The sequence below is a fragment of the Mollisia scopiformis genome (assembly GCF_001500285.1).
Source record: "Mollisia scopiformis unplaced genomic scaffold LY89scaffold_1, whole genome shotgun sequence".
Lineage (NCBI taxonomy): Eukaryota > Fungi > Ascomycota > Leotiomycetes > Helotiales > Mollisiaceae > Mollisia > Mollisia scopiformis.
In genome coordinates this window covers 2,320,446-2,347,764 of record NW_017263581.1, presented here as the reverse complement: position 1 = coordinate 2,347,764, position 27,319 = coordinate 2,320,446, and the positions used below count along the sequence as shown (strand labels likewise).

The 27,319-nt window shown below is 47.0% G+C and overlaps 12 protein-coding genes across 12 annotated transcripts; 6 read left to right on the top strand and 6 right to left on the bottom strand.

Annotated features, from left to right (window-relative positions):
- Positions 1-637: 637 nt before the first annotated feature.
- LY89DRAFT_745461 (beta-lactamase/transpeptidase-like protein) lies at positions 638-2,268 on the top strand (the record flags this gene model as incomplete). The annotated part of the gene is made up of 2 exons (XM_018221069.1): positions 638-883; positions 1,159-2,268. The coding sequence occupies 2 exons, from the start codon at positions 638-640 to the stop codon at positions 2,266-2,268; spliced, it is 1,356 nt and encodes a 451-aa protein (XP_018078899.1).
- A 1,169-nt stretch (positions 2,269-3,437) lies between these two features.
- On the bottom strand, positions 3,438-4,253 carry LY89DRAFT_745460 (uncharacterized protein; the record flags this gene model as incomplete). Its single annotated transcript, XM_018221068.1, has 1 exon — positions 3,438-4,253. A coding segment is annotated over one exon (816 nt), but the record flags the coding sequence as incomplete, so codon positions are not given.
- Positions 4,254-5,399: 1,146 nt separating this feature from the next.
- LY89DRAFT_776636 (uncharacterized protein) lies at positions 5,400-10,371 on the bottom strand. The gene is made up of 7 exons (XM_018222058.1): positions 9,651-10,371; positions 9,421-9,588; positions 8,402-9,352; positions 7,476-8,349; positions 7,005-7,395; positions 5,758-6,902; positions 5,400-5,694 (listed from the first exon to the last, which is right to left on the bottom strand). Exons 1-7 carry the CDS (start codon positions 10,334-10,336, stop codon positions 5,587-5,589), a joined length of 4,323 nt encoding a protein of 1,440 aa, XP_018078897.1. The 5' UTR covers positions 10,337-10,371; the 3' UTR covers positions 5,400-5,586.
- Positions 10,372-10,479: 108 nt separating this feature from the next.
- On the bottom strand, positions 10,480-13,162 carry LY89DRAFT_713366 (uncharacterized protein). The gene is made up of 2 exons (XM_018218045.1): positions 12,499-13,162; positions 10,480-12,441 (listed from the first exon to the last, which is right to left on the bottom strand). Exons 1-2 carry the CDS (start codon positions 13,072-13,074, stop codon positions 10,792-10,794), a joined length of 2,226 nt encoding a protein of 741 aa, XP_018078896.1. The 5' UTR covers positions 13,075-13,162; the 3' UTR covers positions 10,480-10,791.
- An 867-nt stretch (positions 13,163-14,029) lies between these two features.
- LY89DRAFT_679652 (uncharacterized protein) lies at positions 14,030-14,728 on the bottom strand. Its single transcript, XM_018213920.1, has 2 exons — positions 14,637-14,728; positions 14,030-14,578 (listed from the first exon to the last, which is right to left on the bottom strand). The coding sequence occupies exon 2, from the start codon at positions 14,348-14,350 to the stop codon at positions 14,042-14,044; it is 309 nt and encodes a 102-aa protein (XP_018078895.1). The 5' UTR covers positions 14,351-14,578; positions 14,637-14,728; the 3' UTR covers positions 14,030-14,041.
- Positions 14,729-15,719: 991 nt separating this feature from the next.
- LY89DRAFT_703551 (uncharacterized protein) lies at positions 15,720-17,010 on the top strand (the record flags this gene model as incomplete). The annotated part of the gene is made up of 2 exons (XM_018217329.1): positions 15,720-16,623; positions 16,719-17,010. The coding sequence occupies 2 exons, from the start codon at positions 15,720-15,722 to the stop codon at positions 16,964-16,966; spliced, it is 1,152 nt and encodes a 383-aa protein (XP_018078894.1). The 3' UTR covers positions 16,967-17,010.
- Positions 17,011-18,648: 1,638 nt separating this feature from the next.
- LY89DRAFT_679651 (PMSR-domain-containing protein) lies at positions 18,649-20,115 on the top strand. The gene is made up of 3 exons (XM_018213919.1): positions 18,649-18,725; positions 18,781-19,299; positions 19,362-20,115. Exons 2-3 carry the CDS (start codon positions 19,041-19,043, stop codon positions 19,709-19,711), a joined length of 609 nt encoding a protein of 202 aa, XP_018078893.1. The 5' UTR covers positions 18,649-18,725; positions 18,781-19,040; the 3' UTR covers positions 19,712-20,115.
- On the bottom strand, positions 20,035-21,104 carry LY89DRAFT_663265 (uncharacterized protein; the record flags this gene model as incomplete). Its single annotated transcript, XM_018212693.1, has 2 exons — positions 20,035-20,521; positions 20,572-21,104. The coding sequence occupies 2 exons, from the start codon at positions 21,102-21,104 to the stop codon at positions 20,035-20,037; spliced, it is 1,020 nt and encodes a 339-aa protein (XP_018078892.1).
- An 817-nt stretch (positions 21,105-21,921) lies between these two features.
- LY89DRAFT_24253 (uncharacterized protein) lies at positions 21,922-23,496 on the top strand. Its single transcript, XM_018206125.1, has 2 exons — positions 21,922-22,233; positions 22,286-23,496. Exon 2 carries the CDS (start codon positions 22,396-22,398, stop codon positions 23,242-23,244), a length of 849 nt encoding a protein of 282 aa, XP_018078891.1. The 5' UTR covers positions 21,922-22,233; positions 22,286-22,395; the 3' UTR covers positions 23,245-23,496.
- Positions 23,497-23,734: 238 nt separating this feature from the next.
- LY89DRAFT_24224 (uncharacterized protein) lies at positions 23,735-25,118 on the top strand. The gene is made up of 2 exons (XM_018206118.1): positions 23,735-24,031; positions 24,085-25,118. Exons 1-2 carry the CDS (start codon positions 23,904-23,906, stop codon positions 25,049-25,051), a joined length of 1,095 nt encoding a protein of 364 aa, XP_018078890.1. The 5' UTR covers positions 23,735-23,903; the 3' UTR covers positions 25,052-25,118.
- Positions 25,119-25,980, bottom strand: LY89DRAFT_24242 (uncharacterized protein). The gene has a single exon (XM_018206122.1). The coding sequence runs from the start codon at positions 25,786-25,788 to the stop codon at positions 25,186-25,188; it is 603 nt and encodes a 200-aa protein (XP_018078889.1). The 5' UTR covers positions 25,789-25,980; the 3' UTR covers positions 25,119-25,185.
- A 6-nt stretch (positions 25,981-25,986) lies between these two features.
- Positions 25,987-27,201, top strand: LY89DRAFT_727557 (uncharacterized protein; the record flags this gene model as incomplete). The annotated part of the gene is made up of 3 exons (XM_018219166.1): positions 25,987-26,150; positions 26,217-26,679; positions 26,743-27,201. The coding sequence occupies 3 exons, from the start codon at positions 25,987-25,989 to the stop codon at positions 27,199-27,201; spliced, it is 1,086 nt and encodes a 361-aa protein (XP_018078888.1).
- Between the last annotated feature and the right edge of the window lie 118 nt (positions 27,202-27,319).

The following is a 27,319-nucleotide window of genomic DNA, read 5'->3' as shown; positions in this document are numbered from 1 at the left end:
GCCCTACTCTAATAACTAAAAGTAATAGCAAACACTATACGTCCGGGAAGGATTAGGGCTATTTCATTGCTACAACTTTGCTACTGCCTAGTTTAGCTAATTATAATATTTTTGGCGCAACGGATCGAGACTACACTACGTCGTCATCTTTCGAGATAAATCAGAAAGCGTTGAGGTTCCCATAAGCAAAATCAATAGGATTTGATATCTCAATGTGCTAACAATTTGTAAACGGTTATTTCATTACTCTATCCCAATTAACTCGAACCAACTCTATTAAAGGATTCTACCGATTTCCTTCTCGCGTTTTTGCGGACTACATCCCTTCGTCCCAATTTTCTTGGCAATTCTGGTATAGGCGTGCCGTTAGAGCTGGAGCCAAAGTACGCGACCCCTTATCGTTCAGACAGCGGACCTCCGGAACTCACACTGCAGTGCCAATGCAATAGCGCTGGCGTGGCAAGTAAGGGAGCTGAAAGCTACGCTGTCTTGGACGCGACACGCCTTAACTAACAAAATGCCTCATCGCTAGCGTTGCAATTCTTAGTCCCCTCCGCCAATAATTACGTCTTGATTATCTTCCGTTTTGAAGTGAAAATGAAATAAACTCCAGGTCGTGCTCAATAGCTTCGCCGCCATGGCAACTCTAATCGAACGTTTCCAAGCTTTGGGCCCTTCCATCTCACGCGTCCTTTCGGCGAGCGGGTCTGCTGGGGCTGCTATCGGTGTGCTGCACCATGGCAAAGTCATTCACACTGCTGGCTATGGCTTCAGGGATGTCGACCCCGAACTCAAGATGGATGAGGAAACGGTGGTCTCTTTTTTTTTGCTCACAAACGCCATGACCGCGTCCACAGTTGGAGTTCTGGTTAAGGAAAACAGTGTATTAGGTTAGGACACGACCTTGAAGAGCATGCTGCCCGATTTCAGACAGCTAGATGCTGCTGTCGAGAAGAGGCGACTCTCGTGGACTTGCTGACGCAACGTGCAGGAGTTTCCGAGTACAACACGCTTTGGATGCAGGATTCTAGGAAGTTTTACCTTGATAGAAATCCGACCCTTCCGACGTTCTCGGCTCTACCAATTACCGCCGGTATACGCGAAAAGTACCGGTACAATAACTAGAATTACGCTGTGATTGCCGCCATGGTTGAAAAGGTGAGCGGTTTGGCCCTCGGGCGCTTCCTGGATCAAAGGTCCTTGAAACCCCTGGGCATGACAAGGATGAGTGTCGTCCATCCAGAAGGCGAAGGCGGCGAAGAGAACATATCAGAAGGTTACGTGGCTCTCTCTGATGGATCAACAACCCGCATCGAAAGGCCATTTGCGGGGGATGACAAGATCATGTTTGGTGCCATGGGTGTGAATAGTTGTGTCAAAGACCTTCTAACTATCTATGGCGTTTTGTTGCATGCAGCAGCAGATCAGTTCAGCGGCGGAACTACCGTGATGAAGGACTCCTTGTTTAAGCAGATACAAACTGTCTTCAGTGCACACACTCCCACTGGCAATCCAACCCTTCTCAATCGATCTTATGGCTTTGGGTGGCATCGATCGCAGCTGCCGAACCAAGTCGGTGCTTCGGGAGAGAACAAAAGGCTCATTTTGTCAATGCCCATCATAGCAAGAGGGACAAATTCCACCACTGTGCTCTATCATGATGGCAATTCCACGGCATCGCAGAACTGGATAATTCTGGTGCCAGAAGCGCACTCTGCCATCATAGTCCTCACGAATACGATGGCCAATTGCGACGCTTCCAACTGGATAGCCTGTATGCTTCTCGATACTCTCCTCGATAGCCCAGACAAGAACGACTTTGAGGATTTGTCTATAATTGCAGCTAAAAAAAACGTGGATATGTGGAAAGAATTGCATTCATCCCTTGAAAAGGGTCAAAAGCCGGGGACAACACCGAAACCGTTGGGGAGATATGTCGGAAAGTATTGGAACAATTTTGGAAACTGGTATCTGGAAGTTTACCTCGAGGCTGATGAGCTAAGGATGGCATTTCAGAGCGATCGAGAATATGTTCACGCTTTGAGACACTACCATAATGATATCTTTACGTTGCTGCTCATGCAGGACGAGAACGCCGAAATCGGGCGATATCCGTCAACAGGTCCCGGTCCGTGGTTGCTGAAATTTGTGGTCGAGGAAGATACTATCAAGGGCATGAATTGGAACTCGAATGGAGTGGAGATGAATATTTTCAGAAAGGTCGTACTCCTCTTTTCCTCGCTCTATTTCCAGAGGAATCTACAATAAATTCATGTTGGAATTCCGTGAAATGCATCAAAAGCAAGCTCTAGAGACTCATGGCACTCAACACAGAAGCTGATCAGCATTCCATTAACTTATCAGTAGACTCCAAAGCGTGCTGGAATGGCGATCCTCCCACATAGCCGGCAATCTCCTCTCTTGCACATCAATTCACTATCTTCAGAATCCCAATAGATAGATGGGTTATGAGTTATGCCGTTGCTCTACAGTTTGGGAAGATGTTTAGCCTTTGAAGATATGGGTCCCTACTTATTACCTCAGGCTGATGCTGGATTGGAGTGGAGTGGATCTTCCAAATAGCAGCTAGCTTGTCCCATAAAGACTGCGAGGGCAGTTTGATACAAAATCAAAATCAGAATCAAGGAAACGCAATGCAAGCCATTGTCGAAAACAATCTGACCAAGACCAAATTCTGTAAGTGGTCAATATTTATTAAGGCCTAGAAGCTGTGCCAAAGAAAAGCTTAAATTTATGTGCATTAAAAAGAAATCCTCGAAAATATTGAACAAGCCAAGTAGCAAAACAAAAACTCTCGACCAAGCCACTTCGTAATGTGGGTTGGTGATACAAACCTAATTGAATAGGTTTCCGTATACGATTGTCGAAAGCTGCACCGCCGGAAAGAGAAGGATTGCCAAATAGGACTTGCTACTCATGGCGTCAATGAGCACTTTTTTTTAAAACACCCTGTCGATTCTCCTTTTTTCTAATTTTTTTTTATCAAAGAGTGCTGGGTTGCTGAAGCTGATTATTTTTTAGTTAATAACTTAAAGGTATTTTTTTAGAAGCGAGGGAACTTACTTGGTCAGGTGCCTTTCGGCGAGGGAAATTTTGCTTGTTTTGCGCTATATAGGCTGTTGCAAGCGAAGGAGTTAATTTATTCACTTTCGGCGCAACCATGGTCATGGCAACGGTTTGATCAGGCTCGGAGTAGATGACTCTGAAATGAAGATTTATTTGTTCTGCTTTATCATAGGTTCTGAGTATGTGAGATGTTTTGCATTATCCTTGGGGCTGTCTTTGCTGCAATGTTTACTTCCAGAAGTGATGCCGACGTCATTTCCAAAACCACTCCCCACCATTACTCAGATGCCACGCTCGTTTCAATACCAATCTATGCCAAGCCCAGCCTCGCCAAATATCTCCAGCAGATCTCAAGATGAGTGTTCTCCTCCAGCTTCGAAGACCTCAGAAATCCCCGCTTCGCTACCACTTCCCTTCGGCTCCAAGTATAGCTCGTAGTCGCCGCCGCGGCGGGCTGCATCGGGAAAAGTGATAGTCTCATTCCCTGCGCGCTTTTTCACAATGTCGACCCAACGCAAAGCCTCTCCGAACACGCTCTCGTCCTTCTCCTTCTCCTTGTCAGTAGGCGACATCTCATCACCGTGAAAGTCTCCACGGAATCCTAGGCACAGTTGACTTAATTGCGGCAAACTTTCAACGAACCTGCCCACAATGTCGTCAATGATTTCTTTATCAGGCTCCCCTTCATTGTAATCTGCCCGGTGTGGCCAGGGTTCCCTTCTCAGATGCGCCTGTAAGGTAACCTTCCTCAGACTTTGGCATGCATGCTGCAATATCAAGGCATACATCGGAAGAGTCTGTGCTAGAGGGCATTCATAATACGTGCCGTCTTTGAAGGTACCATTGAGCCTGATGGACTTGATGAGCCCTGCATTGTATCGACCGGTCTTTGTCATAAATTTAGTGAGCGGGTCCCGCCAAAGGAATTTTGGTTGTTTGAACTGCGTTTGGTCGTTGACAAAGAGGTTTTCGATACTTTGCAAGATTTGCTCGCTCGTGGGGTATTCTCCATCTTCCGTAAGATATCCAGGGATCCGATGGGGCTCGTCGTAGAGTATGGGTTGGCCTGGCGCGTGCTGCGTGGAGAAATCGAAGGTGTTGGATCCATAAAGGACCGCGGCACCTTCTTCTCGGAGCTGCTTGCATGTTCGTAGGAGCTTTATGCCGAAGAGACCACAGATGTAGAATGTTTCGATATTACTGATCTTGATCGTATTATCCCACAGATAAGCAGCCTGATCTAGTGTATGTCAAATTGAACCTGTAGGTGGCAAGTCTTTTCCTTCGGCAACAAGTTGGCGTTGCTCTGGGGTAGGGCCGGATATCCAGGACCGATACAATTGTTCAGCGCTACCGTCTCGGGTCGGACAGTCCCTCCCTCCCCAGCTTGGCAACACTTGCGGATATCCAGCCCAGCGGTATTGAAAAGCGGAGTACTTGATCCAACCCCCCGTGTAGCCATCGCGCTCCTTACGAGGTCGACGCTTGTAGAAGTTTATACCTGGGACAATGCAGAGTGGACGGGCGTAGCATAATTCGTAGATCTTAAGACGAATTTCTGTAGACGTTAGTTGCGCCTTATCAAACGTGGTTATTTACGTACCAGCTGGTAGCTTCAAGAATGGGAAAGGCTTCTCATCAGACTCAACGGATTTGATGGCGTTTGGTGGGGGCTGTGTTGGCTTCTTGCGCTTGTTCCTGTTCCCCTTGTTTCTCTTCTTCGGGCGCATGCTTGATGGGGGAGGGCCAGGTGCAGAAGGACTTGCGATTCTGTATTTCTTTTCATAACTGCAGTAGAAGAAGCAGAAAGTGATGAAGCCGATGATCCACAGACTGAGGGAAGCGCATACTCCTGTTGCGACTTTGGCGGCGAGGGCGCTATTCATGGTGATCGCAATTGACCAAGAAAAGCAGAAAAGGAATAAGAGTGGCGTCTTGAGTGTACTAATAGTACTGCTGCTCATTAAATATGAACACATCGCTGTTGGAGAGGGGGAGGTCTGTTGAGACATGTTGTTCGAGACAGAAGGAAAGTGGAGGTAGTACAATTGAGGGACATTTTATAGGAGCAGTCAACAAGTTATGATGGCACACTAATCGATGGTACACTAGTACTCGAGAATATGAATCACCGTCTAATTTTAACTATGAGAAGGGGAGCACTAATAAACCATGAAGCTAAGGAGGCACACTAGCACTTGGGGCACAATTCAGTTCTTATTCTCATGAAAGGAAATGTAGAGCACAATAAGATAACTGCTTTTCCTTTGAACTATTTATCATAGGCGACTTGCGCTCGTAAAACTCATGTTGTTTCCGTGGACAAAGCTAAGACTCTAGCTTTCCAACTCTTCCAAGGGACTTTCGCAGGCTATAAATAGTTCAGTCTTAAATTTAAATTTCGCCAAGAGTGGAGATTCAGGAGACAATGATAGAATTACAGGTACGTAACGAAAAAGTTCTCAAGGTCATCGCTATCCCAAGTCCTCAGTCCCTACCTCAAAGCTTTTTCTTCTTTCCCTTGGGCACCCTCACTAGCCAGTACAAAGACAATGCCGCCACGATATTGAACAAAATAAAAGCCCACATGATACCAAAATTTCGCCACTATAGGAAAATTAGTATTATCAACAACTGGCGAGGATGTATGGCAAAGAAGTGTCCACTTACCCTATCTCCATAATCAGAGCCGATAGCCGACAAGAACTGATTCGTTTCCTTGATCTTGCAATAGCTACAGTCAATCATTGCCTCAGGGTTCAGGAGATAACCACCAGCCCTGGAAATGTAATCTGCCATATAGTCGCCGCATGTCTGACCGTTTGGTGGATTGACGATGGTATATTCGTTGCTTGCGCACGTCACCTCAACGTTAGCTATACCTGTTGAGAGCACAGCAGAGACCCAATACGACAGTGGCGAAGCTCGGTACAGAAAGATCCAGAATCGAGGCATGGAATCAGGCGTCGCCAAGACACCACAGAAGAAGAAGATGAGGACGAACAGAAAGTTGGCAACGTTGCCACCTTCATCAGCCGTATCAGCGAAGGAAATGCACATGTGTGCAAATGTAGACATGAACAAGAGGAACTGCCAGAATAGGAGCCACATCAAACCTCCTCGTTCTATAGCTTGTCCTGCATCCTCGGCGTTCTTGTAGAATCCGACGGGATAGTAAAACAGCGCCCACATGAAGACCGAGGCAAGAGTGTTCCAAGGAATTTCTGAAATAATCTCGCTGAGCATAAAAATCTTCCATGAATAGGTTTTGGATGGCCGTTCTCGGACTTCGTATAATGAGCGTTGGGTAACGAAGTGTGGCATCTGCTGGTCGACTAATTGGCCGAAGATACTGCTAATTTCGAAGATAGAAAACATCTGATTTTGGAGGCCCTGGATGGTCAGAGGAGCATTGAGAAAGACCAGACCGATGAACAAGCTGCTCGAGATGCAAAGGATGAGCTTGGAGTAGATGTAAGAAGGGTTGCGCCAAGACTGCTGAAATACACGTTGTGTAACAAGCAGGAACTGTTGCCAAAGTGGTGCTGCAAACTCGTCATACGAATTACGGTCGTGTATCTGATCGAATGGCCTATGTGTGCTTGGGTTCTCGAGATTCGCTAACTCATGCTGAACGATCTGGTACTCAGGGCTTGATCGCCATATTTCGTGCCAGTCATTGTCGGAGCAACAACCAGGGGCAGCACCAATTGCCTCGAGCATCCACTCCGCCGGGTTGGCGCTGATTGGACATGGTGGCGCTCCATTTCGCTCGAAGTAGTTTGTGAGAATATGGGAGTTTGTGCCGATATCGCCTATGGTAATGCGAAATAAATTAGTGTTGCTCAGACTCAACTGCAATTATCAGGATGGGGAGGGAATATAGCATGAGCGATGATAAGTAGAAATGTACTAACCGAAGTAAACTGTACGGCCTCCTTCGGCAAGCAGAAGAAGGCGGTCGAATCTTTGGAATAACATGGCAGAGGGCTGATGTATGGTGCAGAGGATAGACTGGCCGGCTTTGGATAGCTTTTGTAACAGGTCTAGTATAGCCCAGCTTGTTTGAGAGTCAAGACCAGAAGTAGGCTCATCGGCGAAGAGCAGGAGAGGTGGCTTTGCAACCAATTCAACACCAATAGTCAATCGTTTGCGCTGTTCCACGTTCAACCCTTCACCCAAGACACCAATAACTGCATCGCCGTAGTCTTCCATGCCCAGTAGTTGAATAATTTCATCTACGTAAGCCAACTTCTCTTTCTTGGGAATACTAGACGATTGACGAAGGAGAGCTGAGAATCTCAAAGCCTGGGATGTACAGTCAGCCAGAATCTGGGAAGGAAGACAAGGATTCGATTTGGTTTAATTAGAGTACAACGGAGACTTACCTCTCGAACGGTGCTAGTCTCAAGATGAATATCTTGCTGCATGGCATAGCCAGTCTTGCGCTGAAAACTCTCGTCACGAACCATCCCATTGACTAACATCTCTCCAGTAATGATGCCCACCCCCGTCCGACGATTAGCCAAACAATCAAGAAGAGTCGTTTTACCAGCTCCGGAGACACCCATCAAGGCGGTGAGGGTACCTGGTTTGACCCAACCGTCAACGTGATCCAAGATGCGCCTAGATTTGCCTTTGATCTTGATGTCGTAACAAACATTGCGCCAATGGAAGACACTTTTGAAATTCTGGAAGGATCTCTCATTGATCGAGAAGGAAGACTTGGACTTCTCTGCGACTGCAACAGGAATGGAGAGCGCTTTCTCGACGTCAGAGCCAGGCTTGGCGGAGTCTGGAAGGAAGCCTCGCCGGAACACGAGGACCTCGCCCTTAGACTTCTTTGCTGTAACGTACTCGCTGGAGATGAAGTAGGCGAGATGATTGATGATTGCCATGGCAAGGATGATCGCGACGTTGCGCCATTTATGGCTATGATAGTAGCTATATGCAGAGTTTATGTAATGGTCTCCGTTGACGAAAGACTGTCCGGCAAGTGCCCCGACAGCGTTACAAGCTATATTATCCATATTGACAGTTGCGTAGTCAGGTATGTAGCCGGAACAATGAAATTCACGGCCATGAAACTCGTTGACCATGAGTGCTTCATATCCGTATCCAACTGGGCTGAGAAAGTTGATCCAACGGCACCAGCCAAGCATGTAATCGACTGGGATGATGAATCCTGTAAAGATAAGCAGAGCAAGCATCATGATAGAAGCTGGAATCATGGCTTGCTGCTCTGTCCGTGAAAAGGAGGCACTGAGATGTCAATTCTTTTCTTTGCACCTTTGTGATGGATTGGACAGCTTACATGAATCTGAAGATACCAGACATAGCCATGACGAGGAGGAATACCACAAGAAGGTAAAAAAAGAAGTTACCGGGCTCACGGTTAAGATTAGACATGAAGTAGAAGACGAGATTGAATGAGACGATGTTGAGGATCTTCGAAGGTAGATCAACCAAAACAGAGGCGTAACTTTCAGCTGACGGATGGTGAAAAGCATAGCGTGCATGCTTCTCCACAATAGGTCTTTGGGCATACAGAGTCAGTATTTCGATAATAGAAGCGAAAGCGTTGAACAAGATAGCTATGAAGAGGATAACAGATCGGCCGTAGAATGAGCTCGTAGTCGTGCCCAAGTTGTAGAACAAAGATGATAGAATTAGAGCCAACATCGTGTTGCCAATCATCATGCCGACAGTCTGCCAAGGGTCCGCTTTTAGTCTTCGAAATCCGCGCCAAGTACAAAGCCGGACTTGCTGGGCGTAGGTAAGGGTGTACGGCGAGCTAACACGTTGTCCCTTTGCCTGGAAAGCCTTCTTGAGTTTTCGAAACGTCACGGCGTCTGGGCCTCCAATAGGGTGCTGCATTTTGTATGTGTCGATTTCTGTCTGTAGTGCGCGGTATTCAGGGCTGGTCTTCCAGGCAATCGCAAATTCGTCCGAAGTTCTGGGGGGGTTGGTTTCTGGGTCATGGATACGTTCAGCTGGGAAAGTCATGGACGTAAGGAAGTCAGGCGTAGTTTGACGTGTGGGACATATGAATCCAAGATTGATGAAGTAGTCTTTAGCCTTAGATGCAGGACCAAAGTAGATCTGGTGTCCCTCGTAGATGATCATGGCTTTGTCGAAAAGATCGTACGCACTTTGTGGTGCTTGGTACATGGATACAGCGCACGTCTGGCCAAAGATCTCAGATTGGAGTCTCAAAGTCTTGCAGAATTCAATGGCGTTGGCCGAGTCCAGGCCACGGGTCGAGCTTAGAGATGCTGTTAGTGAGCTTTCCTTTGTGCTGTAACATCTTGCAGATTTCCAAATCTCACTCACTTGTCCCAACACTGAAACGGTGCATTCGCCAGTGTTGCTTCGGCGATCGTAACACGCTTGCGCTCTCCTCCTGAGACACCTCTTGTGTATTGGTCGCCAACCTTGGAATTGATGGTATGGCTAATACCATACATGGCCATGACAACATCTCGAAGGTGTTCGCAGTACCTAAGAAGAATACCGTCAGTAATCAGATGTCCAGGAAGAAGTCAAAGGTCAAATTGACGTACTGCTCGCGACTAATACCCTGTGGCAGCTCTGCTTGACATCTTGCACGCGCAGAAAAAGTTAATGTCTCCCTGACTGTCAACTGAGGAAAATGGACATCGTTTTCAGCAGTGTAGATAGCATCGCCTCGATGTGCAGTATGCATTTCCTTGGTCGATATGCCCTGGTAGTTGAAGTACGAATTCTCATCGACGAAGATGCCGTCCGTTTCTCCAGAGATTGTCTTCAGAAACGTTGAACAGCCAGAGCTTGGTGGTCCAAGAACACAGAGCATCTCACCAGGGCGGAGGAGCCCATCGAACTGGTGCAGAATGTTGATTCGAGTCTGACCGGAGGTGCTGGAAAAGAATCGTCGAACCATGCCTGGCAAAGCTAACCACACAGTACCCACGTCCTTCTGAAAGTCTGTGGGAGTACCGTAGCCAAACACGTTCAGACTCTGAAAACACAAGCCAACCTGGCGAAATTTCTTGCCGTGCTTGTGGGCAATCCTGGTAAAATTCACGCCCCAAGCCCTTGCGTTGAACTTTTCGCTGTGTGGATTCAGAGGCGAGTTTGGATCGTTGCCTCCGAAGATTTGCTTCCCATCAGGATCATCGTCGCCTGTATTTCCCAGTGCAAGCTCCTGCACGATGGAGTCCTGGGTCTGCATCTGCTTGGCCGCAGCAGCATCAGCGAGTATATCCATTGGTGTAAGAATATATCTGACAACGTTGGATGTCGAAATCTGAACTGTAACGAACGACCGATTAGAAGACTGACTTAAAGGCTGTTGATGGCTGTTGAAGGCTGAGTGTCAGTTGAGTTACGAGACTGTGGATGATGAAATACCTGGACAAAAGCTTTTAACACCAGGCCGATCACGAGCTTTCCATCAAAAGAATTGCAAGAGCGCCAGCTTTGATGAATCCAATGACTTATCTGACCCTCAAACTGATTTCTCGGTGTTTTCGACAAATTGATTATCACCGAATTTGTGCCAAGGCCTAACTCTCGGCCGAGAGGTTGTGCCAAATGACCGAGCTAGCTCTACATATTGTCACATTATGGTTTCAAGCGCCTAAAAAAGAGTACCGGGTGGTGGATCGTAAATAGAAGAAAGAACAATCAAATGCGTGTTAGAAAGCCATAATACAAAGTGCTCTAAGAGAAGCCTGCATCTGGCAAGAAAAATTCAAAGTCCAGATCCAATCCATAAATGTCTTGTTCCACATCAAGAATTGTTGGTCGAAAATCAGCATCGCTGGGAGATCGAAGTGAAGCAGCGGCTGTCCGTGCTTGTAACATTTCTAGACAGTACTTCACACTATCCCTGCCACTTTGTGCGATTTCGATCTCGTACGACTTGCCCGCTTCCATTGCCTCGACCTGGGCCAGGACCATACTCAAGAACATGTGAGCCTTGATATTGGTCTCAGCTTGTTGTATGCGCTCTGAGGAGAAAGAAATCATATTTTTCACTGCTTGCTTGAGAATATGTCTGTAGTGGGAGTTGCGATGCAATGTCCCATCGAGTTGCTGAGCCTCGGCTTGAGCAATGAGCTCAAGACTAAGGACAGAGCAGGCGTATCTGAAGCCTTCTCTGAATAGGCCACCTCCTATAGCCATAATACGGGAGAACCTTTCGTCCGGTTCTGGAGAGATGATTGCCATAGCAGTGTCCAAGCTGATCTTTAGCGAATAGTGGAACAATGGGTTTGTTCGCGCTTTGCTGGCAAATGGGCAGTGTAGAGGGATGAGAAACCGACGCAATAGATAATCAGTCAAATTTCGGTGAAAGGCTGTCACACCAGAATGCGAATGCTTTTTCATGAAACTGGTGCATGATTGGCAGATCTCGGTGATTTCCGAGCTGAGCTTGAGGACATCCAAGAAAGAGAGTTCAGAATGCAAGCCATTCAAAAGCTGGAGGACCTGGAGACGGGTTGGAAGTGCTTCAAGAAGCATAATCTGTATTGATGTCGTAGTGTAAGACTCTTTGGGATGAGATTGAAGTGCAATGATAGACTCATGTATCTCATTGTCGTTAAGGTTAGAAGGCGCCTCGGTGTCAAACTCGTCGAAAGAAATTCTAGGTGGCATTGCTGAGTCCAAAGATGACTGTACTATCATCTCAAGTATTGTAGCCCAGAGTCTTCTGCGAACCTCAGCTCGCAGTAAAGAAATTGCTGGAAGATTCTTGGGGTCTCGATGAAGTCCCATTTGCATCGCCCTATGGACAAGAGACCCCATCGACATCCACACCAAGTCACCGCCTATTGAGAAGATTTGTCGCGCTAAGATTGTTAAACAGTGGATTTGAATCCCTGTGATGTTCAGGCGGTCTTTCTCTAAGGGACCAGATAGCCAGGTTTGAGCCGCATATATCCACTGATGAACCATATTTCGAAATTCATGACCTGAATCTCCATGCTCGCACAGACTCGACCCTATTCCAATGACAAGAAGAATCTTGAGTCGAAGGCCGGTGGTGACAGTTTCGGGGTGGCTCCAATATCTCCGATACTCTGTCCAAAAGGTAGGCACATGAAGTATGCGGTGCGTCGACTCAAATGACTCGAAGTAAAGAGCTGCCATCGTGTCTGCAACTTCACGGGAAGGCATGGCAACGCCCAAATCAGGACCCGTGAGGTGTCTACTGGGCCGCCCTATTTTCAACACCCTTGCAACAGTTTTGCATCTGTGAAGAAGATCGCCCATCTCAAAAATCAGACTTTCAGTCTCGGTGCCTTGATGTGAGGAGTGCTTTTCTTTGCTACAAGCCTTGGTGAAACAGGTAATGATGGGTGTAAACTATGGAGGTGATCAGCAAAAGTCTACAGGGTTCAAATGAATCGAACTTGTTAGTACCTCTTGAGCAATGCCCATCCAGTGGCTCCATCCCATCATCCTAGTTTTATTCAGAACAATTTGGGAGTCATGAAGTCCAGCTTGGCGAGCAAGTATATCCCGACCATTCTCAGACAACTCATGAATAGAACTGGATGGCGAGGAAGATTTCAGCTTTTGTATTCGCTGTAACAGACTCCAGAGATCTGGTTCATCATTGGTGACTTCGAGTGATGAAGTATTGTTAGATCCAGGGTTGTCTTGAATGTCATTCTGTCTAGCTGCTTCTAGAATTCCCGACCACGATTGATGCTCAAGGCTAGCACTATCTGTGCTCGTTAGATTGGTGCCAATACCTAAGTATTGAGCTGTAGGCGAGGATGCATAGACCGATGGAGTTGTTGTTGAGCCGCTGCTCTGTGGAGGTGGGTGCCTGACCACAGATTCATTTTCCTTGCTCCAAATTGCGTAGGTACATTGGCTCCTGGTCGAAATACAGTGGCCACAAGGATTATTTCGATCGCATTTGATTTTTCGGCGCTTGCAGTCAAGACATGCCAAGGCTGGTCTTCGACGCCGACGGGGTTGTCGCTCCATGAAAGTTGGTGGCTGAAGTCTTTCGGCCGAGTCGCTTGATACAATTTCACAGTCCGCGGACAGATTTCTGGACTCATAGATAGTGAATGCGGTACATATGAAGTCGGTAGATTAGATCAAACAAGCAGAGCCAAAGAGCCGGAGGTAGCAATGCTTACTAATATGCCGAAGCATATCTCCGGCTTCCACGCCAGCACTCTCTATCTGTAGCTTCATGGTCAAGTCTAAGTTGACTCGACCACGATTCATCGGTCTTTGCTTAGATGGACAAGGCTGACGAAGTTGTCGGCTATCGCAGAGTTCTGAAGGCCTCGTGTAAGGGAAGGCCTCGTGTAAGGACAGCCATAGTGCAAACTCGGTGTGGCTTGCGACTTTGAATCCGACTTCAAGATGATGCGGCCAAGGACTGATGGCAAGGATTCATGCAATGAGATATTCGGGACGACTTCCACCAAGTCGCAAAAGTATGCATCATCGGATTTCATTTCGTGCATCGGCGGTCTTGAATCTCACTTTGCCGTTAGATGTCGTCGTCCTGAACTTAGATCCGCCACTCGCTTATTCAGGGGCTAAACTATATGTAGTCGATTTTGCGCCCAAGAGATACACTCTCGATCATTGGTACAAGACAAGATAAGAATATTTGAACTTAGGGACGGCAAGAGAGACTATCAAATGCTCAGTGAAAGTCTTTGCTGCATACAACATCAATCAAAAATGGATTCCATTATTTGCAAGCAGAAAAAGGTGCTGAGACTACCCCGCATCACTATCAAGTTACACTTAGAAACAATAAATTCCGAAGTTAGCAAATCGACCACAAATTCAATAGTCCTCAATATGGCCAAATGGGCACAACAAATCAAAGCACATCAAACTAAACAATGATAAACAAGCACAAAGAAGTTTCAATTGCTCTATGCCACTTTACACATGGTCCCGCTAGTCGTTATCCTCAAAATCTACTTTACAATGCACCCCTCGTGTCGTGAATAGAATTGGGCACAATTTTCTCCACCTTCGCGGGCAAAGCCTCCTGAACCTTCAACGGCACCTTGCTATCGCCCGTAGCGTGGCTGACCTTTCCTGTCTTGGAGTTCGATCCAGTATCGTGTACACTGTCTGGGAGGTTGTCTTCGACGCTAGCGGGCACTTTTCGCTGGACGGACTCAGGTACAGAAGAATCGGTGGCATGAGAAACTCCTTGACCTTTGGTGTTCTCGTAGGCGGTCTCGCCGGCTTGGGCGGTTGCGGTTGTGTCTTGCATGGCTGACATTTTGGATATTTGAGATGTTTGAGGTGAGGAAGTGAATCTGATCTGAGGATATGATTGTTTGTTTGAGGGCTGTTGGATTGGACTTGTATTTAGAAGGGGAGTTTGTGCCTACTTATAATGCTTCTCGGAGACTTTGTACAATCTCGCTAACTTCTTAACATGCCAAAAGTCAATGACGTTGTGAGCGTTAGCTCTCCGGACCTGGATCTCGGTGCCTACCCAGTCTCCCTGCGTACGTATGTTTGTTAGAGCTTACAGCCAAGCAACGGCAGACGGGAACTCTAACAGCGAATTACATTCAGCCTCGCCCTAGAGTATCGGTGACATAGTGCTGGAAGAAGCTTTAGAAGCGTGCTAATTAAGCGAATGCGGGAGCTTAGTGCATATATCGCATTCCGAAGAACTCCATGTGTCAATCATGTGAACTGAAGCAAAAGCTATTACGACATCTTTAGGGCGGTTGACTGACACAGCCTCGATTCGAGGGGCAAAGGGCGGGTTGAAAGTTGAGTTTATCTTGGAACTTCGAGACTTCGAGATCGAAGATTGTCTGACTAGGAGCATAGCTCCCGGTTTCGTCATTATGATAGAAACATCTAGAAGAAGGCTATGCGTACAGCATATCAATAAAATGAGATTACTCTCTCACACGACTTCTTCTAAATCGAATGAGTTCGCAACTCCTAAAGAATATGTCAAATAGAACCAGCGACACGTGACACACGCCCCGTATACGCCATGCGAAGGCAAGACTTATCGCTACTTTAGAAATTTACAGGACTTCTTGTTTGAACTATGAAAGGGACTTTCCAACTTCATTGTATTCGTCATTGAGTTGTGCATTGAAAGCTACACAACCACAACCACAATCATCAAGCCAGCACTTCTTGTCTGATATTGATGATGACTCGTAGTCTCTGCCCCTACATCTCATACAATAGATACCATCAGCATTTGTGATCCCCAAACGTTCGGTGACGCGTGATGCGGGGCTAATCTATTGTCTGTTGGTCGGTGGGTACCTGATTCGATCAATGGCCCCTTTACAATCATGTGCTGCTCATTATCAGGAGGAAAGTCGATAAGTGGACTTGTATCTCCTATGACTCGTCGAACAAGTGCAAGGGCAGGATCGATTGGTGGCAAACATTGTCCCCAAAGACAGTGCGCCTCTGTAGGGCGCGTATAAGTCCCCGTGGGTGCGCGCTTAGATTCCCAACCATTGGGTAGAAGTAACCAACCCACCTTGGCGGTGCGCCAAAACATTCCCGTCGCTTGCCGCTTGTTCACCCAACCCCTTTTAAGCCCGTCGCTCACATTGCTGAAGGACAATTACAACAGCCTCTTGCAGTATTATGTTATTTTGCCCATGATCAAACCCGAAGAAAGATTCTTCAGCGATGGTGGGGGTTACTTTGGCGCGGCAGAAAACCCCAATACCGAAGCTTTTCTGAACGTCTGGGATTGGGATCAACTGCGCATGGTTAAGCTCAAAGGGACCGCTAAGATCTTCCCACCTGATGAGGGCCACGAGATACAAATTTTGGCGCAATTCGCCGACTACCTATCTCCGGAAGTTCGCGCAGTTACCCTTGACGATGACGGGCTCATTACTGGAGTCTCCACAGATCCGGACGAGGATGAAACTATCTTTGTCCCATATTTTCCCTTCGCGACGGTCCCATCGCTCGCCGATTGCCGTATAATCCAGTACTCCAAACTTCAAGAGCTCGATCGGTTAGGACCAGGTGTTGATCTCTCATCCTACAAAGATGAATCCGGGAATCCTCAAACAGTTGCCTTCGAATTCAATTCCTGGTGGAAGCCTGTGAGAATGCAGATGGCCTGGGATGAACTACACCTTCTGAAAAGCCTCCCTCCGCATCCCAATCTACTACGACTTGATCGCGTTGTCCTCGAAGATGTGGAGTCTCGTGTGATTGGATTTACAACAAAGTACATCCCAGGTGGAACTCTCGACATTCAAAATATTCCTTTCCGATTCGAGTGGCTACAACAACTTACCCAAGTTGTGGATTTTCTCAACCTGGAACTAGGAATTATGCATCAAGACATTGCACTCCGAAATCTGCTTATCGATCCAGACACACACAAGCTCGTTCTCTTCGACTTTAACTTCGCTGCACGCGGAAAGGATAGGTTGATAGACGGTCGGGACGACGTGTCTGGCGTTGTATTCGCACTATACGAGCTCATCACGAACGATACACACTTCACGAGCATCCCCTCCGTGGGATCGAAATATAGACATGGTGCAGAGCATTTCAGAGTGGCCCTGTAACCGTGAACTCGACTCTGATGTATCGGTACTCCGCAACTTTTTGAATAAATGGGTAGCGAAACGAAGATCCGATGGGGGATATGGAACGATATCTCAATGCACCGAACCAGCTTACATGGCCGGACTTACCAACGCCGCTCGAATACAATGTCCCCTACGAAGTAGGAAAAACCTTGGATGGAGAGCCTAATCTGGTAACGGGCGTGCGGACGCGACGTGTTGCAATGGAGCTGGGGCAGTATTGCTTTCACTGGGAGAGGCCACGGCAGAGCAGGCTGTTGAAGAAGATGAAGGAGGCTGAAAATTCTATGTAGTAATCGATGTATAAAGGACAGCTTTCAATTACACCAATCCAAGGGTAGATTCATATGCTACGCGTTCCTAAATTCTCTTTTCAATTACTTCTGAAATAGTTGCTTCCGACAGAGGGATGATAATTGTGTCTTGGAACATTTCACCACCGAAGCGTCAAAGGGACTGAAACTCGACGTAAAGAGCTTCTACGGAATTGGAGAAAGTGCATGCGATTACTGTCAGAGATGGTCAGAGTTCAAACACTCTGACAATGAGAACGAGAGGATCAGAAAGTTGGGAGATGGTCTCGCTGTGATCTCATCGTTCCATACGAGGAGCTCAATGAGGCTACCCGTCATTTAGTCTAGTCAAGCTTCTTGGGCTCCAGTTCCACAAGTAAATGGAAATTGAGTGAGGAGAATATTCACACTCTAGCCAAGTTAAAACTCAATGGTCGAGAGATTAAGGATATCATCAAGATCTGTCATACCTGCTACTTATAAGAACGCTCTGCTATCTTTCGAGCAAGTACAAGGCGTCGTAGAAAGGCGACAGAAGGCTACCAAAGCTCTAAAATTTGGAGCATAAACCAACTCGAGCAAGTACAGCTGGGCCAGAAAAAGAGAAGGGGAGACAGATAGGAAGCTGATAAGGTGTGGGGTTTTGGCGGAGTTTGGTTTATTAGAGATTTTGAGGTACTTACAATAGTGAACATTTAAGCATGAAAAAATTCAAGCTTGCTTATACAGACTCAGGATCAAATACTGGAAAGTGATGTGCCACACGATTCTTGTTTTTTGATCGAGAAAAGCCTTGCAACGTAGGATGACGTTGGGAAACCCAAGAAGTTATTTGAGTCAGATGAATGGAGCATACCTAGAGATTGGATCTTGTGAATACTCTCCCTTGTAGGCTGGTAAAACGGTTCTGAAGGATGGTAGAAATACCAAATCGAAGTCATTCACTTGAGCCCGGTCAGAAAACTTATTGTTTTCCGTGCCTATTGAAGTAACTTGTGTTTCTTCCACGAATTCTGAGGAACGGCTAGTCTCAATATTACTCTACATACCTAGGTAATTGGAACATTGGAGCATACAGAATACATTTAGCCGAGGCTCGCTTGTGAAAAGGGGGGCTTGGAGGAAGATGAGAGTCAGGATGTAACCTCAGAACTCTGAGGAAATGGGAAACTAGAAGCTTGGACATATTACTTTGAATAACTTCTTTCAATTGTCGTCACAATTCGTCAGTGACATCTCGGTTCCGTTGAAAGTACTCCTTCTAGCGATCTCCTTTTCGAGTCAATAAGCGAGAAGCGGTTGAAATGGTCAATTACAATACTGAATACTTTCGCCACACAGCTCTTACCTAGAGCAGGAATAATTCGACTGTGTCGACCGTATTGAGACTATTCTGGGACATCCGTCAAGAACAAGCGATTGAAAACACAAGCCATGATGCCAAAGGTATCGCATTGCTGTAGTTTACCAATGGGCAAGCTCGACGCAAGGTATAACCAAACAAAGCGTAAATTCGGTAATCTTCCCATTAGCATCTGGGGTATCTTTCATCCTTACCAAAAGCCAAGGACAGAGAATGGCAACACGTGATTGGTAGCTCCTGATTTGCCACGTCTCAGCCAATAATCTCTCAGTAGTGAATAATCAAGATGCCTCGAGCTTATCTTTCAGCTTGCAGCACATTCAATTCAAATACAGGGATGGAATCGACCTTTTATTGATGAAACGACATTTGGAATTCGTGTTTGGAATTGCTATGGTGAGCTTTGGAATCAATGCCTGTGGCTGAAGATCACTGACCTCTGATTCGTCAGCAGAGCTTCAGCCCCTCCAAATCAAAGTCCGAGGCTGCATGACGATTTGATACGCATTTCGTGAGAGGCAAATACAAATACGCCATCATCACTCTCTTTCGACCTCTTTCAAAGTTTATAACTGCCTCAATTGCCTCTTCTCTTTACAACATATTCAATTCATCTCACCAACAACTGCAACAAGAAGGATATTCAATCTGCCTCAGCTTACACCCCGCACTCTTCTCTACTCAACCTTGATCCTCCTCATGGCATTCACGATGCCCGCCTTCCTCAACCGCCTCCTCCGGCCCTTTAGCACAAGCACCATGCTCGGTCTCGCGCCCGGCGAAGTAGCACCCATCACCAGTCCCGAAGGCGCACAGAAAGCCACCATCGCAGCAGGATGTTTCTGGGGCGTCGAGCACATGTATCGCAAGGAATTCAAGAACAAAGGTCTCTACGATGCCAGAGTGGGGTATATTGGGGGGAATACCGATAGTCCGAGTTACAGAGCTGTTTGTTCGGGGCGCACTGGTCGTGAGTACTCGTTATTTGAGAAGGGCGTTGGGAGAGTGAGATGCTGACTGTGGTGATAATAGATGCGGAAGCGCTGCAAGTGACTTACGACCCGAGCCAGATTACTTATCGGCAATTACTCGAGTTCTTCTATAAGATGCATGATCCTACGACGTCGAACCGTCAAGGCCCAGATAGTGGTTCTCAATACCGTTCTGGCATTTTCTACCACAATGCCGAGCAAGAGAGCATTGCGAGGGAGGTCACAAAATTGGCGAATGAGAAATGGTGGAAGGGAAAGATCGTTACGGAGATTCTACCTGCTGGAGAGTGGTGGGATGCGGAGGCGTATCATCAGAAGTATCTGGATGTGAACCCAGGAGGATATGAGTGCCCAAGCCATTTCTTGAGGAACTTTCCGGCTTTGGAGTAGATGGTAATGGGAAGTGGAATGGGAAGGACATGGAGTTCATGACATGATGATATAGAGTGTTTGGTAATGTGAAACTGCAAGGCTTCTTTCGTTCATTGGAATACCCGGGTCTCTTTGCCGCAGAGGATATTTTAAATGAAAAATTTACATCACCATATTATTTTTTGACACAAGCGAGTTGCTCATTGGAAAAGAGATCAATTTTAATGACCATGGCTAATAAAACAAATGAGAGGAGACTTTGTATGTCTTCTTTTCAATAACAAACCCCACCCCCAAAGCTCCTAAACTACCATTATGCAAAGCGACCACGCCACACACTTCTACTTCCTCCGACCTTGTTGCATCATCAGGATCTGAACCATTCGGATGAAGATGTTGAGGAAGTCCAACTCCAAGCTGATGCTCTCGTTGACTGCATCCTTGCGAATCAAACCTCGCTCGGCCAATCTAGCGTGATGAAGGACCTTTTGCACATCATAGAGTGTGAAGCCACCAAAGACAGCCAATCCTCCGTATAGCCAGATGTTCTCAGTAAAGGCCAGTGTTCGGACAGCGGTGGCAGGGAGGATGAGAGGGGCAAATCCGGAAACGGCGACAAGAGCCACACCAGCGAGAAGTGGCCCACCAAGGTAGAGGTACTTCTCTTGCTTAGCAGTGGCTCCAACAAACGAGATTGAGCCCATCATTGCGATTGTGTAAAGACCGGCGCGAGCGATGAGAGCCGGAGGGGCCATGAAGAGAAGAGGGGCGAGAAGAGCTCCTTGCGTAACATTGAAAGCTGTCCAGAGACCGTACTTAGGGATATAGCTAGATGATTGTTAGCAGCATTTCGAGCATAGGAAAGAGAGTATACTCACTTGTCTGGACTGACAGCTCTTGTACCCATCATTGTTCCGATACTGAGACCAAGGCCACCGATCATAACCACCCATGGGTTTGTTGCCATCATTCGATACATGAATCCGCTTTGAAACATAGCTCTCGCGGACAGACCAATAATACCAACACCCAAGCCAGTATGCATAAAGGTATCATTGAGATACGCTCTCTCGTAAGGTGGCATTCCTCCATCTTCTCGCGTTTCCCTGTTGAAGATCAACTGAATGGCGATGAAAGTTCCACCAAAGAGGGCGCCTCCTACCAACAGCTTCTGCATCAGGTTTCCCCCATTCGGTACAGTAGCAGCAGGCTGTTGATATGTTCGCGATTGTCGGAAGGCATTTCGAGCTTTTACCAGCGTGCTTGTAGGTGCTGTCGTTCGTGATGTAAAGAAGTTCGCCGCAGGTCTGGAGCTATGAAATGACCGGACGGGGGCGGATTTGAAGGCTGTCTTGGAAGCTACCACGAGAGTGGTGCTGAGCTTGAAAGGTTGGCGCATTACGAAAGCCATCTTGTGAATAAGTTTGCGATGGAGTATTCGATTGACCGACGGCGGATGAGGACGAAGATATTTATTCGAAGGGCAGGCGAACGATGTCGACGTCAATCCGGAGTTAAGGTATTGATCACGATTTTAAGTGGTTGGTTCTGGAAGCAATGTAAATTAGTCAGCCGGAGGCACACTCCGGATGAACTTATAGCTCGCAAACACGGTTCGACAACAGATGAGCAAAAATACTGTGTATCTATGCCAAATATTTGCAAGTTCCATAGTTTAGATTTCTCCATCTATGCTATGACTTTTTCTTTCTCATGGCACCAAGCCATTCCGGACAGCCAGCCATGAATACTCCGTGCAAAGCCACTCCTTTCAAAATGTTCCTCCCTCTAGTTCTTTTGAATCTCCTTGTTTATAACCACTTCTAATGTGTTCTAGCCTTCTAATTAAACTTCGACGTTAATCTATGAATAGTAAGCACAGTTAATCCACTCGAGCATAGATACTACGCCTTTTCATTCAATACCCCACCAGGCCTCAATTCCTCTCTCACGGTTCTTATGCTACGATACGCATAACCTATCTCTAATTGTGTTGCTCTCCATTCTCAAGTCGGCCACTGAAATCGCGGAATGGTAATGAGAGCTCTATGAAATACCTAGGTACCCGGCAGAGAGGAACTTATGTTGGAAACTTGGAATCCAATCTCATCATGTGCAACGAATATACTCACGTGACATACACGTGCTGATATCTGAAGCTGTCATCTCCTGGAATGACTCTGTAAATACAATTTGATGATTGATATTTCAGATCTTCTCAAAACTGAAACATTGGTTCTTTCATATTTGGCTATCAGGACCGTGGTGCAAGTCGTGCTGAGGCAGCCTCAGCCTTGCGCTCAACGCGTCCTCTTCGAGTACTCGGTCGCGCCTCGTTGCCTCTCTCTTTCACTCTTTCACATACTCCATCAGTCTACGAAGGAACATCATCGAATCACAACAATGTCTCGAGTAAGGCCAAGAGAAGTGTCTGATGAAGATAATGCGCCCCCGAGGAAGAAACAGAAGCTTACACCGTCTTTACCCTGGTGCGCGACTTTGCCTTACAAGCCCACTGCTACCCCGCGGTCTTATGCTGAGTATGCCGCCTCCCCGCAAGTCACCTCAAGTCATGCTGAACACGGTGTGTAGGAAGTTAGATTCGCCCCTCATTACCATCACCGCTGGCCTCGACTCGAAGAGCTTCCAAGTGCACAAAGATATGCTGACAGACGCCGCGGAGTTCTTCGTGAAGATGCTCGATGGCCCTTTCAGAGAAGGACTCGGAAGACAAGGTAGATTTTCCCGAAGACGGTGAAGATGCCTGGAAGGAGTTGATCGATTGGTGCCATACCGGATCTATCAAACCTCTCGAGCAATCGGATCGCGATGCGGCTTCAGACAACTCGACCTCTCGCCGGTCGTGTTGGATTCGACTGAAACTTTGCTGTCTAGCCGACAAGTATGGTATAACGCTTCTGCATAACCTTGCTATGGATACCATCATCGATTACTTTAAAGGTTGCGGATCAAGTCCTTTTATGGACTTTGATAACTTCAGTGTTTGGAGCTCATACGTATACGACAACACCCCCGAACAGTCGGGTACCCGCGACTTCATAGCTTACTACTTCTACTATGAATTAACGTACAAAGTACCATTCTCATTCAGAGGTGAAGGAAAGAGAACGCCGTACGCAATCGATGACCTCGACGAGCTCTCGCACACCATCCCAGACCTTCAGAAGCGGCTCTTTTCCCTTGTCCGACAGGCAGCTATCAAACATTTTTGGCTCCTCTCGCCGTGTACATTCCACAATCACTCAACACCAGGAGTGATGTGGCCTGAGAGTCTCGAATGTCCGATTAGCCTCACTGACCCCGTCGGAAAATGGCCAGAAGAATGTTTTCGTATCCAGTACTATATCCAGGACAGAACACTGAAAGGCACAGAACTGTTCGACGTCAGGCAGGTAGCTACAGAGCTAAAGTATATGAATGATGGAAGCTTCAACTCCCAGCTTGAGCGACTGAACAGAGCAAAGGTCATTACCTGGGTGGCTCCTGATACAAGCTTCAAGCTTACACCCCCAAGTAACGAGATAGGTTAGTACTCGGTGCTCATATTGTTGCTATACCCAATACCCTGTAATACCAAACCATCCAGGGCCTGGAATTCTCTACCTGGACAAATCTCACCCCCACGCAAAAGCGGTCCACGATCAACGATGGAGGTTCCTCTCTGAACTCGACGAAACCAAAGTTCGTGGATGAGAGAACTTGTATTAGCTATGTCTCCTGGATTCTTGTTGTATAGAATGATAGGACAAATTGTATTGTAGAGTCCCCAATCAAAAGTGTACCTTCCTGATTTGATGCCCAACACCTGCTTGACAAACCCTCCTTCACTTCCCAATTCTCTTCTTCCACCACACCCTCGACAACATCCTCACCACCGTTCTACAAATGATTATGACGTACAGAAACCTGAATTCTGCCGTCCTCAAAAGGGGTAGTGCAGAGCACCAAGCGAACCCCGCGCTCACGTGTTCACGTTACATCGATTTGTCGCATCGCGTTTGCTTTTTCCTCGACAGCTCCGCACAACCCCACAACTTCAAGGTCTTTTCCAACGCCTACTCATCGACATCGACTAAGGAGAGACCTGGCATTAGGATCTCGTGATCAACATCTCTCGATTCTCGTCCTGTACTATATCGGACCTTAGCAGCTCAGTCACCATCAGCCTCCTCGACCAACTGATGCCAACATGTCTCTCGTGAGGCAACGCAGTACAGACCCCGCATCCAGCGAAGAACCCGCAACGAAGAAACCAAAAACTGTCCCGGAATTCCCGTGGCCGTGGAATGACCCACCAGAGACAGACACGTATATAGAGTAGCTCTCCTCTTCACAGCTCTACACTATCCCTACTAACATTGTCTTTAAAGCAAAATCAAGTCGCCCATCCTAGACATCCGCGTCGGCCCCGATGCCAAACTTTTTCAAGTTCACAAAAGGGTGCTCACCGACAAAGCAGATTTCTTTGGAAAGATGTTTGATGGACAATTCATAGAAGCCGCCAAAAAAGCCGCCGATTTCCCCGAAGATGATGAAGCAGCATGGGAGGAACTTATTGCATGGTCATACGGCGCATTTTTTCACGTCTTCCTACCATGCGACCGGCGCAGGGTGAATTTGGATGCTAAGGAGGCGCTCGCATTCTTCAACAGGATCAAGCTCTGCTGCTTGGCCGAGAAATACAACATAATACGCTTGTACAACCTTGGCGTTGACTCCTTGATTGACTTCTTATGGCAGGGGCCCTCTACGATGCCCATACTGAGCTGGGATGTATTTCAAGTGTGTTGTCGTTATGCGTATGAGCATAGTGCTGAACATACAGGATTGCGCCACTTGTTCTCTACCTATTTTTGCTACTTACTATCGTGTCCGAAAGAGGATTGTGAATCTACCTACGATTCGCAGCAAATGATGTCACTCGCAAGTGATATACCTGACCTCATGTCCGACTTCTTCAAGATCACACAACAAAGCAGTGGACCAGACTCCACGAAGCCAGACAACATTGATCCTTGTGTTTTCCATATGCACATTCGACCGGCCAATGAAGAGTGCCCCAGGGCGCTAGGAGGATGTTCATCATTTAAATGGCCTCGTACCGAGGCCCAAGTACATTACTCTGTTCAGGGGATGTATGAGCCAGACATGAGCCAAGGTTGCCGTGTGATGCGTTTGGCTGAGGTAATTGGAGTTGCCACGAAAGATGTGATATCAGCGGTGGATTCGTTGATAAAAGATGTTGCTAATGTGGAATGGCTGGACGAAGGTCACAATGTTGATTTGATTAACCCTAAGAAATGGCAGAAGATTATGGAACACGAGCAGGAGGAATGAGGTTGATCGAGCATGCTACCCCATGTTCCTCACACGAGTCTCAAGGCATCCTAGATGAGTAGATGGTCGAGCTGAACAATCATTCAGCAAGCCGAGTTGTTTGTCTAGACTGTGCTTTTCGATACTTCCAGAAATCAGCGCCAAATGATGTCGGGATTTTCGAAACCACCGAACCTTCGGATGTGGTCTGGGAACGTTTCTTCCTTTTCCTGATGTCGAGCACTTAGTCTCGATGCAAGGCTGATCTTGCCTTCTTTACTAAAGATTACCATCGATTTCGCTTCGTTGCCATCATCGCACAAGTCCTGTTCAACTTCTTTTCTCTTTTCGTAATTATAATTTCGACAACCATTCTCAAGCAGGTTCGAATCATTCGCCATTTCTGCAATCCGGGTGCTTCTATTGTATATGAATCTTCGAATACGTTCAACAGCATGGCTCATTGCTACTAGAGCCGGCTCTCGATCGTTCTTCGAATGCTTGAATTGAACATGTGCAAGTTCCAGTCCTGCAGAGCCAGAGAAGTGCCATGAAACGACCACCCCAATCACAGAAAAGAGAAACCAACCACAATGACGATGTGGCTCAAGATGGCCTTGTAGGCACCAATCAGCCAAAATCACGTGTGCGCGTACTTTCTTTTGACGCGTTTGGCGGGGTTGGTTTCCAAATTCACATCGTGAACAGACTTCTTCACGGCTTGTCAAATTTTTTCCTATTATTGGGTGGAAGGACATGCCTATCCTGTGCAATAGACTCGAGTTAGCCAAGTTCCAGTCGACGAGTACAACTTCAAGCCAAAATTCTCATGATATCGCTCCTCCTCCCGTCTGCTCAACACCGAACCGGTGAATTTCGAAATCAAGACCCTTCTCGCAGATCTGCCATCTGACTTTTGCAACAACCACGCTCATCAAAGGCTGCCAGTAGCTAGAATGCCTTCTGCCAAACGAATTCGAACTTCGTCCAACCCGGATTCCAGAGATGAATCTTCACCAACGCGCGTACACACTGATGATCTCGTGTGGCCTCACATCTTCCCGTACAATCGACCTTGGCCAGAGCCAGAATCATACAAGGCTGGTCCAGGGATGATTAAGTACGTCTGACATAGTTGAACCATGGCTGTTCTCTCATTCAACGCAATACTGACCTTTAGCAACAGGAAACTACAGTCGTCAATACTGAAACTTCGGATTGGGCGTGAATTGAAGGTAGTTGAGGTCCACAAGGGAATTTTGACTACCGCAGCCGAATATTTCGAGAAGATGTTCAATGGACACCATGCAGAAGCCAGCACACAGAGTGCTCAATTTCCAGAAGATGATCCGGCAGCATGGGGACTTCTAATCGGATGGTGTTATACAGAATTTCTGCCAACATTACATGCAGTCGAGACAGAGGAAGGCATAGATACCATCTCCGCCGAAGAAGGACTCACTCGGATCAAACTCTGCTGTCTAGCGGCGAAGTATAATATGATGTTATTGCATACCATAGCTGTGGACTCCTTGGTCAAATTCCTGGGCAAAGACTACGGTGTTAAACCGAAGCTCCCATGGGATATGTTTCGAAGTTATTGTCTATACGTATACGGATACAGCATCGAGTCTTGGAAAAGCACCGGTGTACGCGGGTTGATATTAAGATATTTTTGCTGGTTTCTCACTTGCCCCAAAAGCGTTTGCCAGTCTTCCTACGACTGCAAGAAAATGCTTGAGTTGGCCATGGAAATCCCCGATCTGATGTCTGACTTCTCCCGCGCCATACAGGAACAACGAGAATCAACCTCGCATACGGGGAATATACACCCATCGGACATCGACCCATGTGAATTCCATATTCATCCAAAGTCAAGTGATATTGAGTGCCCTCGAGCTTTCGGAGGAAAGCCCGGTTCTCTACCGTGGCCTTATCTATCAGCTCGATTGCATTACATGAGCCAGAACCATGCACTGAAAGGACAAAGTATCCGCAATGTCGTCGAAGTAGAAGATGAAATTGGATGTTCGAGAGGGGACATCATCAATGCTGTGGACAGCTTGATCTGGCAGCGTGCTAATATTGCTTGGCTCGACCGCCCAAATTGCTTTGCGTTGCTACCGCCCGAGGAGAAGAAAGGAACCAATTCAGGAAAGCAAAGTAAGTGAGATGGAACGAAACAATGACCTCGGTTTAAGGAGGGGACCAAGTGTGTTGTACTTTTCTTTCTTTTGGACCCCCATGACCAATAATACGAAACACAATGCCGAGAGCTGCCCCACGCTC